The sequence below is a fragment of the Telopea speciosissima genome, chromosome 4 (genome assembly GCF_018873765.1).
Source record: "Telopea speciosissima isolate NSW1024214 ecotype Mountain lineage chromosome 4, Tspe_v1, whole genome shotgun sequence".
Classification (NCBI taxonomy): Eukaryota; Viridiplantae; Streptophyta; class Magnoliopsida; order Proteales; family Proteaceae; genus Telopea; species Telopea speciosissima.
Window position 1 is genome coordinate 59,981,505 of NC_057919.1, and position 12,448 is coordinate 59,993,952.

The 12,448-nt window shown below is 40.0% G+C and overlaps 1 protein-coding gene and 1 long non-coding RNA gene across 4 annotated transcripts in view; both read right to left on the reverse strand.

The window, feature by feature from the left end:
• Window positions 1-12,448, reverse strand: part of LOC122657993 (piezo-type mechanosensitive ion channel homolog) — a 105,511-nt gene that overhangs the window by 54,064 nt on the left and 38,999 nt on the right. For all 3 annotated transcript variants that reach the window (XM_043852827.1, XM_043852826.1, XM_043852825.1), the window contains exons 5-8: window positions 7,606-7,762; window positions 7,292-7,478; window positions 4,500-4,615; window positions 2,268-2,352 (exon numbers count right to left, since the gene is read on the reverse strand). In XM_043852827.1, coding sequence (XP_043708762.1) covers window positions 2,268-2,352; window positions 4,500-4,615; window positions 7,292-7,478; window positions 7,606-7,762 — 545 coding nt within the window. The remainder of the gene's footprint in view (window positions 1-2,267; window positions 2,353-4,499; window positions 4,616-7,291; window positions 7,479-7,605; window positions 7,763-12,448) is intronic.
• On the reverse strand, window positions 5,791-6,484 carry LOC122657995. Its single transcript, XR_006332398.1, has 2 exons — window positions 6,052-6,484; window positions 5,791-5,924 (listed from the first exon to the last, which is right to left on the reverse strand). It is a non-coding gene; the product is annotated as an uncharacterized LOC122657995 (long non-coding RNA).

A 12,448-nucleotide genomic window follows, 5' to 3' on the forward strand; every position in this document is an offset into this window, starting at 1 on the left:
CAGGTAACATATCTTCTCCTTCGTCTCCTGATTTACCTATTGCTCATCGTAAAGGTATTCTGGCTTGTACCCAGCACCCCATTTCTTATGTAATCTCTTATGACTCCATTTCCCCATCATTTCGTACATTTGTCTCCTCTCTTTCTTCTGTTCGTATTCCCCAAAATTGGCAGGAAGCTTTTACAGATGGAAAGTGGAAAGCAGCAATGATGGAAGAAATGCAAGCCTTAAAAAAGAATGATACATGGGAACTTGTGGTTCTTCCTCCAGGAAAGAAACTAGTTGGATGTAAGTGGGTGTTTGTGGTGAAACAGAAGGTAGATGGCACTGTGGATCGATACAAAGCATGTTTGGTTGCAAAAGGATTTACTCAGACTTATGGGATAGATTATCAGGAGACTTTTGCACCAGTTGCGAAACTAAACACCGTCAGAGTGCTACTTTCTTGTGCAGTGAATCTTAGCTGGGAGTTACAACAATTAGATGTGAAGAATGCCTTCCTCCATGGAGAACTTGACGAGGAAGTGTACATGGACATTCCACCTGGTTTCTCTTGTGATAAGACCAGCGGGAAAGTTTGTAAATTGAAGCGTGCTTTATATGGGCTGAAACAGTCCCCCCATGCTTGGTTTGGACGATTTCATAAGGCAATGGTCTCTGCAGGTTATAAGCAGAGCAATGCTGATCATACCTTGTTTATCAAGAAAAATGGTGAAAAGGTAACTCTCCTAATAGTTTATGTGGATGATATTGTGGTGACCGGGGAATGACAATCATGAAATCACCCAGTTGAAAACTTATCTTGGGCGAGAATTTGAAATAAAAGATCTGGGAAAACTAAAGTACTTTCTAGGGATAGAAATTGCTCGGTCTTCTAAAGGCATCTTTCTTTTTCAAAGAAAGTACATCCTAGATTTATTGACCGAGACTGGGATGCTAGGGTGTCATCCTTCTGATACACCTATGGATGCTACTACTAGACTTAAAGAAAAGGAGGGAACTCCTGTCGACAAAGGTCGTTATCAAAGATTAGTTGGTAAGCTCATTTATCTGTCTCATACAAGACCTGACATAGCAGTATCTGTGACTTGTGAGCAATGCTAATAGCAGCCTTGTTGTCACAATACAACATCATGGGGAGAGGAATAGGAGTACCAATATCTTGCAATAAACCTTTGAGCCATAACATCTCACAAATACCTTGTGCCATAGCACGAAACTCTGCTTCAGCACTAGACCTTGCCACGACGTTCTACTTTTTACTACGCCACGTAACAAGATTGCCACCAACAAATGAACAATAGCCAGAAATGGATTTTCTGTCAGAGGAACCAGCCCAATCTGCATCAGTATATGCTTCGACACGAAGATGACCCTTCGGAGACAAAAGAATACCTTTACCTGGGGCTGATTTTAAATACCGAAGGTTCCGGATAACAACATCCATGTGAGAGGAATGCGGATTATGCATTAACTGAGTAACGGTCACAACCCTGTTCAGCATGATCGTACCAAGCACGTGGAGGTTGACAGGCATTTTATTAAAGAAAAGTTGGAAGGAGGGCTGGTGTGTGTTCCTTTTGTGCAATCTGCTGACCAGCTTGCTGATGTGTTCACTAAAGGTTTAAGTGGAAAGGTTTTTCATCATATTCTGGTCAAGTTGGGCATGGTTGATATTTATGCTCCAACTTGAGGGGGGAGCGTTGAAATAGGCTACTTACCCGATTAGGGTCCTAGTCATATTATGATTGTCTTTCTTTTATTTTTCTCTTTTTTACTCTTTTTTATTGTACTTGTCTCAGCCGAGTTCTATTTTGGTATTCCTAGTTGTATTAGGAATTCCTAGTAGGATTAGGACTGAGGAGTTATTCCTATTCTTATTTTGATTGGTTGTAATTCAATTTATTATAAATAAAGGGCCTGGGTGATCGGTTTTGATCACTCAAGCATTCATGTTCAAGGCTGTTTGCACTAAGTATGGTCAAAACAATGGTGTTAAGAATCAATAAAAATGGGCGCAGCCATGATTTTCACTCCCCTAGCTTTGCTACACTTTGTAGAGTTCTGCTCCTCCAAGAAGAAATCCCTAGCTCTGCTCCTGTCCATAATTCCATTAATAATGCTGGGACTATATTTCTTACTCTAACCATCATAGAGAACACAGAATATGGTTCAGATCAACATCTAATCTCATCATAGCTCATTAATAAAATTAATTTTAGCAAACAACGAAAGACAGGAGAAAAAAGTACTCATAGAATGCCTACCGGGAAACCATATGTGAAAAAGTTGATGCTAAAAGTCCGAAAAACAGATCCCCTCAATAAAACATTGGTGTGCCTTACACCAGATCTGTGAATCATCAAACATGTCATCACGCTTACCAGCAGAACACCAAGTAACAATGTAATCTGAGTTGGCATATAGTAAATTCAGAGATTTTGTTTTTTCTGTTATGAACATGGATGAAAAGTACATTAAGAATTAAAAAAAACAAAGGTGAGAAGAAGCTACATGTTTCACCAATCAGCTGTTGAGCTTTGATCATATAGAAAGTTGTCAGTATTTCCTTTTCTATATTTTTTTCTATATTATTCCCCCCAACCGAAGGATCAATGATCAGGATCAGGTCTTGAATATGCCCACACAATCCCGAATGGATTGCTTGATCCTTTCAGTGCTGACCCTGACCAATCCAGGCTAGGGAAATGCAGGACAGTCAGGCAATTCAGATCGGAATTGACCAATCCATAAAACCTAGCCTCCACCAGGCTCTATCTCAACTTCTTTTGATCAATAAATTTTCCAGTGGCACTGCAAACCGTTCACCAAAAGATCCTCCCTTTACCCCCCCCCCCTCCTACACAGTCCACACACAACCAAATACATGCATTCAGCAGTCTCACCTGGCCTTATACTCCAATCGTTTAATAAAGCTTATCCAGAATTCCCTGCATTTGGGACTAAGGGCAGCCAATACCCTGGTTTTTTATAAGAATATTTTTTTTCCAAAAAGACCCAAAAATATAATCCTTGGAGAAAAATCGCATTGTATATCCATCTGTTTGACTTGGAGCTGTGGATATTTACATCTTTAATGAATTGCGATCTTACACTTCTGGAATTTTAGTTAAAATGTACTATGTAAGAAAAAGCAGGTTCGCTGCCAAATGGCAACTATGTCTGTGTTACTAACATTTTTATCAGATTCCATTGCTTGTGGATTCAAAATTTGATGTAGACATGATGCAGATTTATCACCAAACTGGGCTTCTTTGCTTAGGAATAAGTCTAGGGTTGGGTTATGTACATGTTGGGCCTTTGATCCCATTGGTCTTCAATGTAATCGGCCACTTTTATGGGCCTAAAATATGGGTAATTAGATTGCATACGGGATTAATTGTTTCAGTTCCATACTTGGTTTTATTTCGGTGTTTTTGTTCATAAATTGAACTGGTTCAACTATTCAATTTAAGTGATTTTAGTAGTTTTCTTTTAAGTATTTAAGTTGGGTTAGATTAGGACTCTGTTTTGAGCCAATTTCAGTTTCTTAGACAATTTAAGTTACCTAATAGGTTAAGGATTGGGTTAGGCCTTTCCTTTTTAGTGGAATCTATTTTTGAGTCTTTTATATAAGGTTCTAAGGGGGGCAAACATTGAACACGAATTTTGATATTAATGAAAGTTTTTGTTGCTCTTCTTCTACATTGAAGATTTTTGTCTTGTGTTTGATCAAGGCTGGTGGGATCGGTGTTTGATCCGATGGAGACACCTTGCGGTGTGAAGCCCGGGTGGTTCTTTTGAAGCTCTCCTTCAAGTTCTTTGAAGATCTCTTTTAATTTTCAAAATCAAGACTCAAGAATTATTCTAGATCCTCTAACCAACTGAGCTGCCCGTGCAACAACAGTATAGAATCATCCCATCAATACCTATTCTTCTCCTAATCCTCCAAACCACCCCAAAACCCTAATTTTCCCACTCATCTCTTTAAACCATCCCATCTCCCAAAATTCTTAACAAACCATTCAGCTAACAACACCTTCATATAATTGGATCGAGTATTTTCCTGCCCAATTGGAATACTCGAACCAAACTGTTTTCCCAGCACCCCATTCAAACCATAACATCCCTCCATCACTGAACAACATTCCCATAACCTAAATTCTGCCCAGACCGAACCAGCAAGCAAAATCCCTCCTTTTTTTAGTTCAAACTCTCCACACCTGCCCCTATAGCATTCGATCCAAACCCCAACCCTAACTTCACCAAAAAAAACCGTATTTTGACCTAGCCAATTCACATGTTCATAATAGATCCTGGTTTACTGGCTCCTAGTTGGTCTCTTACCAATCTAGGACTACATTAAGACAAGTTTTGGTTTCGTTACTAACATCCTTATAGGCTACATTTTCTCTGAATTCAAAATTTGAAGCAGAACCACATCCTCACAGCAGCAAATGAGTGTAATCAGAATAGAGGAATATAGCTGAGAAGATTACCTCGATTCACGAATGAAAAATGAATGTCTTGAAGGAAGAAGGTGCTCGGTCAAGTTGCTTTCTCTCATGGACATAATAATATCCATTTCCTCTAAATCGCATTTCACAGAGGATAGCTGTTTGGAAATAAATAAATAAAAATAACAGCATTCATACCACTAACATAAACCACAAGCTATACAGAACAAGCACAGCCTAATGAAAAACATGTCAGAATCGCATCTCAGAACTTCTATTTAAGCATAATTTAAATTTATCCAGTTCCCACTTTTCAATTACTATTTAAATAAAACTTATATTGTCTCATGGATATCTGTATATAAGAAGAACACTGCTGTGTGAGTATTGGGATTTCGGGTTTGTCTCATAATTATGTATAAACCATACACAAACAACATGGAACTAATCTAGGTTTTGACACTTTCCGAGACAAAACCTAAGTTCAATATTGGATCGTACCAAATTTCGACCAGTTTCAACCATATTTCGCATAGTTTGGTAGTTTCGACCAGTTTCAACCAATAAAAATCGAGTTTCGGCCAGTTTTAACCAGCCCACGATATTTCGAGTTTGGCCCAGAAAAATACCAGGTTTCGGCTAGGGTCAAAACCAGCCTCGAAACTGAGATTTAGAACCTTGCATGTCAAACTGTAGTATATTACTAACAATATCTCTTTTAGATAAACAAGGACGGAAATCCCACTGAATCAATAAAATAAAATGGTAAAGAAAAAAAATATGACAACTACACGGTATTTATCAACACCAGTCTTCAAGCAAAGAATCTTGAAGCCACCAGTCTCTTACCCTATTACCAAGTTGTATTCCACTTTGCTTTTAATTATCAGTGATCAAGACATTTTCAAGTATTACAATCTCAGTATGTCAGAAGGATTGACAGAAATCACTTCTGTTCAAGCTATAGGATGATCAAAGAGCAAGACTTTTGGTTTGTCTTATACATTTTTGCGAAGAACATAGATGTACATGCACATTATTATTACACAAAAGGGCGTACCCAGTGGAAAAGGCTCCCACCACTGCGGGGTCTGAGGAGGGTCATAATGTACGCAGCCTTACCCCCTTCACGAAGAAACTGTTTCCAGACTCCAAAGACTCAAACCCATGACCACTTGGTCACAATATAGCAACCTTACCGTTGCACCAAGGTCCACCCTCCCCAAAATCCAAAAAAAAAAAAAAAAATCAAAGAAATTGAAATTGTAGTTGTACCCAAATAAGGGAAGAAATCATTATACTATTCTGTTACAACATTCACTATACTCACTCCATGGATATGTTTATTTAGGTGCAACATTAAATTCTCCCCTTTTATTTTTTTTATATGCATTAGAGCTCCAAAAGCACAGCTCCACTTCACCCAATCAGCTTTGATTCCATACGCAGCTTACTAATCAGCCCCCCCTAGAGGGCTAGTGGCTTGTTTCTCCCCCCCCCCCCCAGCTTTCCCTTGTATTTCTTTCTTGCCCACCTCGGGCTTTCTTTGGTAATACATTTTTTATTCACCAAAAAAAAAAATTCAGTCTCCCACCCCCTTGGATAAACCAAAGGATAAACGAAAATGGTAATTTCAGTATTTCACATAATCTATAGAAGGTTAAAATTCCTTCATAATAAATATGGGCGAATGTTTTCCTTGTGACTTATTAAGGAAGCCTTTCCTTAACTGTCAAATATCTGCCACATAGCAGTTCAGATGGGGCCCAAATTTTGTGGACAGGTAAACTCAACGTCCCCTGCTCATATATCAAGTTCCAGCCAAATCGGAGTTTTCCAAGTGGCAACATAGAGCTTTGAAAATCCACGACTATGGGAGAGTGCACAGTAGTGGTCAGAATACCATAGACGTGTATGGACATACATGGGGACGCATACCAATACACAGAATGGTATTTGATAGAATTAGGCTCTGAAATTTGAAGTGTGGCAAATGAGATCATGTTCTCTTTATCCAACAGTTGGAATTGCCACATCATATATCTAAGTGGCATAGTTCAAAAACTCGCCAAAATTCCGGTGATTTCGACGAGGCCAAGATGAAATAAGAGAATTAAGGAATCGGAAATGTTTCGGCCAAAATTTCGGTCATTTTGGTCATGCCTACATTGTGAACTAAATTGCACTGTTGCCTAAAATTTTGGTCATTTCAGCTGTTACGGCCATTTGCCCCCTGAAATGGTCAACCGAAACTCATGGCAAAAAATGCACTGTTTCCGTGAAATTTGGTCATTGCGGTCAGGTCGAAACAAGAAAGAAACACAAGTTTTCAAACTATGCCACGTGGCACAATGAGGGTGAACCATTATGGAATGACTTCCATGACAGGCTGTGTAAATGAATTTTTCACAAACAATGTATACAACAAATAAAGACCTCAAGGATCTTCCTAAGCAAATAGAACACTAAAATTGAGGTCCCAAAAATAGAAAACATTTGATTAGAAAGGGAGCACAGGACCTCTATTCTACAACAAACTTAAACAGTATCACCATAGTTGTCAAGGTGTCGCTGTGTCCAGGCACCTTGGTTGCCTAGGCAGGAGCCTTGGACGCCTTGGTCACCTAGGCGGGAGCCTTGGTTGCATAGGCGGACGCCTTGATGGTGTTACCTTCTGTCCAGGCCCCCTCCAAGGCTCCAACGACTTGGGTCGCCTAGACGCCGTGACAACTGAGTCCCACAGAGTAAGCATCAACCTACAGACTCTCACAAGAAAATTTGGTCAATAATTAGCTAGTAGATTCACAAATTTAGAAGTAGATATTATTGTGTACCATGTAGTAGAAAACTAGAAGAGAAAGACCAGAACAGATTTCTGTCCACTCCGAGATGGAAGATATTTTATAGAACCCAATGAAGTCTGCTACCATTTGGAGCATCTTTGGGAACACAATAGGGAGCTGATACAAATAAAGCAGGGCAATGTTGAAGCCAGCATACAATAGAAGAGGCCTCCACCACCTTCAAACCCAGAGACACAAAAGTAAGACACCAAACAGAAACAAATAAATTTGAAATATGAAGGAAAATCCCTCGGGGAGGGGGGGGGAATGGAGTGTATAAAAATAATTAACTACAAAACAGTTACCTGTAAAGGCCCAGGAAATTGCTTGTTAGAGACCAATCAACAAGTCCAACACAGCTGCAAATAAAATATGGTAGAGAAGCCCAGGAAGGACGACTTATCCCCACAACCAACTGAATAGCAGGCAATATTAAGCAGCAAGCAACTCCAAGATGGGTACCTTCCACATGGCAAAACAAGAAAGTAATCCAAAAGCAGTTCAAAACATAGCTACATGATTACTTCAATAATATGCAACTAATAATCAGTGTTATCGTGATTTGTATGTGTCTCGGTATTAGCATCTATAGCTAATACCGAGATATGTGAGAAGGGTAGATAGGTCAAGTTATTTTGTTTCTTTTATTTTTGTGTTTCCCGTTATACCCTTAAGTGATTATATATTGAAGTTTAGAGGGAGTTTACACATATCGTGTAACTCCCAAGTTGCACATCTCCTCTTCTCTTCTTCCTCTCGATTTCTCTTCTTCTTCTTCTTCTTTTTCCTTTATTATTGACATGGTATCAGAGCATTAGGTACTGCTACAGCTTTCGTGGGTCTCTTCTTCTCCTTTCTACAGCCTACAATTGAAGATTGAAGAGTATTTGAGGATTTGAAGGGCTTGTGGTTTCTCTTATTCTCTGTTTGAAGGGGTGCAGCACCCTATGCTGTATTTTGGGACTGTTTAGAGACTAGTTCATGGCATAAATTAAGAAATTGGTCTCTTTTTTTGTTTGTGGTTGTGTTTGAAGGAGTTGGATAGAGTGAAGATTGTATTGGAGACTCAAGCATCAAATCAGCAACACTTACAAGGTTTTTAGATCAATTTTTCTAGGGGAAGAAAAATCGATTTTTTAGCAGGATTCTAAGATCGTGTGGATTGGCTGGATTTTTAGGAGAATTTTTCGAAAGAAAATTTCTGGTTATCTTCTCTGTGGAATCGATCTTTGTCAGGGTCTCTAACAAAGTCGACTTTTTTCAGGGTTTTTTATAGAGAATCGATTTCTACCCCTTTTTCAGCACTCTTTGAGTTTCTCTCTTCACTTCATCAATCCAATAATACATAATGGATGATGTACCCAAATCTGGTGATAGTTCGAAGTCTGTAACAACTACAGAAATTTTTTCTTCCTCCTCCAATCGTATTACTGAGAAGAAGTTGGAGGGGATTACAAACTTTCTACAATGGAAGAAGATTGTTAAGTTAGTGTTGACTGGACGTGATCAGCATCACCTCTTCAAACCTAAGCCCGAGGATGATCCCTCGTGGGACACAGTTGATGCTCGAATCTTGGGACAGATACTGAATTCTATGGAGAACCAAATCGTGGATTTGGTAACACACATTGATACAGTGAAAGAGTTGTGGGAGTATCTCAATGTTTTGTATTCCGAACAAAACAACCTTTCCCGTATTTATGACTTGTCCCAAGAGTTCTATAGGGTTGATAGAAAGGGTCGTACTTTGACCCAATATTTTGCTGATTTTAAGAGGATGTATGAGGAGCTTAATTCCTTACTTTCTATCACTTCTAATGTGGAACAAATGCAAAGTCAGCGGGAGCAACTTGCTATTATGGGGTTTTTAGGAGGACTTGGGAAGGAGTTTGACTCCGTTCATTCCCAAATTCTTGGTGGTGACAAGATAGTCACTTTATTTGAAACTTTTTACAGAGTTCTTCGTGTTTCTCGTGAGCGCACTACTGATGTTGACACTTCGGCTTTGGCTTCTTTTCCATCAAACTGTGGACCCAACAATGGGGCTGGTAGTGGTTGGTAATGTTAATTCTGGTGGTGGCCGTGGTCGTGGTGGTGGGGCTGGTTCTGGTAAAGCACCTATTTCGGGTACTCAAAGTAATTCTGATAGTTTTGGTGGTTTAGTGAGAACTTGTCATCATTGTGGTCATCCAGCACATATCAACCGTTTCTATTGGAAACTTCATGGCAAACCAAATCAGCAACAGTTTGCCAACTCTGCTACTACTGAGTCTCCTGTATCTCCACAGCCTGAAGGTAAGACTGTGAAGATGTCTGATGATGAATATGCCCGTTTTATCCAGATTTCCCAGTCAGCCCAGCCTCCAACTGCCACCTTTGTTCCAACAGGTAATGCCACTGCATGCCTTTCGACTGCGTCTTCTCGTCCCTGGATCTTTGATTCAGGGGCCTCCGAACATATGACTGGTGTTTCAGGTATACTTTCTTCTTTTCAGAAATCTTCTTCGAGTGTCACTTTAGCTAATGGTTCCTTGGCTAAAGTGACTGGTACTGGTACTGCTCATGTTACACCTTCTCTGTCTTTGTCTTCCGTTCTTTATGTGACTGATTTTCCTTTTAATCTTTTATCTATTAGTCGGTTTATCAAAACCCATAATTGTTCTGTAACCCTTTCTTCGGATTCTTGTGTATTTCAAGATCTTTCGTTGAAGAGGATGATCGGTAGAGGTCGTGAGTCGGGGGGACTTTATATACTTGAGGACACTTCATCTATGGCGTGTACTAGTGTGGTGTCACCCCCACCAGATTCATTGTCGTTTGGGTCATCCTTCGTTGGAGAGTTTGAAGCTTCTTGATAGTCGTTTTCGGTCACTTTCTAGTTTAAATTGTGAGTCGTGCCAGTTCGGGAAACTCCACCGTGTGAGTTATCCTCCTAGAGTCAATAAACGGTCTGACCAACCTTTTGTTTTAGTTCATTCAGATGTCTGGGGTCCTTGTCCTATCGTTTCTACTTTGGGTTTTCGTTACATTGTAATTTTTGTTGATGATTATTCCAAGGTTACCTAGATCTACTTAATGAAAAATCATTGAGTTATTTTCTGTCATTTGTACTTTTGTGAATGAGGTAAATAATCAATTTTCGCATCCTTTGCGTGTTCTTCGTAGTGATAACGCTAAGGAATATTTTTCTGCCCCTTTTGCTGAATTTATGACTCAACGTGGTATTATTCATCAGTCCTCTTGTGCTTACACCCCCCAACAAAATGGTGTAGCTGAGAGGAAGAATAGACATTTGATGGAGGTTACTCATTCTCTTTTATTTGAAATGAAAGTAGTTAAATCCTTTTGGGCAGATGCTGTTTTAACTTCATGTTACCTCATTAATCGCATGCCTTCCTGTGTTTTACGTGGTGGTATTCCCTTTTCTTTATTGTTTTCTTCTGCGCCATTGTTTATTTTGCCACCACGTGTGTTTGGTAGTGTTTGCTTTATACATGATTATCGTCCTGGTGTTTCCAAGTTGGATCCAAAGAGGCTCTCAAGTGTCTGTTTGTTGGTTATTCTCGTACCCAAAAGGGTTATCGTGTTCTTCTTTTGAGTTGCGGAAATACTCTGTTACAACTGATGTCTCTTTCTTTGAGTCTACACTGTATGATAGTTCGTCTTGTACTCTATCTGACTTGGATGATGATCTTCCCGTTTCTATTGTTCAGTCTATTGTTCACCATGCTCCGCAGGTTGTCTCATCACCGGCACCTCAACCTATTGTGTTTAAACGTCACCAATGGCAAGTATGTGCTTGGACCCCTGCTACATCGACTTCTGCATCATCTCCTTCTTTGCTAGCAGATCTTGCAATAGGTAATGATCCTTCTCCTTTGGAACCTCCTTCTGATCTTGATATTCCTATTGCTCATCGTAAGGGGGTTCGGGCTTGTACCCAACACCCCATTTCTAACTTTGTTTCCTATGATGGTTTGTCTTCTACCTTTCATTCTTGTTTACACACTATTGAAACTCATCCTGTTCCTAAGTCTGTCGCAGAGGCATTGTCTAGTCCTGGTTGGCAAGCTACTATGAATGAGGAATTGTTGGCATTAGAAGAAAATCAGACTTGGGATCTTGTTCCCTTACCTTCAGGTAAATCAGCAATTGGTTGTCGATGGGTATATGTGGTGAAAGTGAACCCCGATGGGTCCTTGGCTCGCTTGAAGGCCCGCCTTGTTGCAAAGGGTTATGCCCAAGTATATGGTGTGGATTACTTGGATACATTTTCTCGTGTGGCGAAGCTTACTTCTATTCGGATTTTGGTTTCTCTTGTTGCCACTTACCATTGGCCCTTATATTAGCTCGATGTCAAGAATGCGTTCTTGCATGGCAATTTACATAAAGAGGTTTATATGGAGCAACCTCCTGGGTTTGTTGTCCAGGGGGAGTCTGGTTTGGTGTGTAAGTTGAAGAAGTCTCTGTATGGGCTGAAACAGTCCCCTGGAGCTTGGTTCGGTAGATTCACTGAGGTTGTGTTAGAATTTGGGCTGACACGGTGAGATAGTGATCATTCTGTATTTTTCCGATGTTCTGATGCGGGAAAATTATTTCTTGTGGTTTATGTTGATGATATAGTCATCACAGGAGATGATGTTTCTAGTATTGAAGGTTTGAAGACACATTTGCAGCAGAAATTTCAGACCAAGGACCTGGGCAGGTTGAAATATTTTTGGGTGTGGAAGTTGCTCAGTCAAAGAAAGAAATTTCTCTCACAGCGAAAATATGTTCTTGATCTTCTGTCAGAGACAGGAATGTTGGGTTCTAAACCTCTAGATACTCCTATGGATCCCAATTTCAAGCTTATTGCAGATGGTGGGGATGTCTTACCTGATCCAGCGAAGTATCGAAGGCTTATTGGAAAGTTGAATTACCTAACAGTGACTAGGCCTAATATAGCCTTTCCTGTTAGTGTGGTGAGTCAGTTCTTGTCTGCTCCTCGGACATCTCATTGGGAGGCTGTTATACATATTTTAAGCTATCTTAAAAAGGCTCCTAGACGTGGTCTTCTCTACAGTGATCTTGGCCATGGGAGGATAGAGGGTTTTTCAGATGCTGATTGGGCAGGGTCTCCGGTTGATAGGAGGTCTACTACAGGTTATT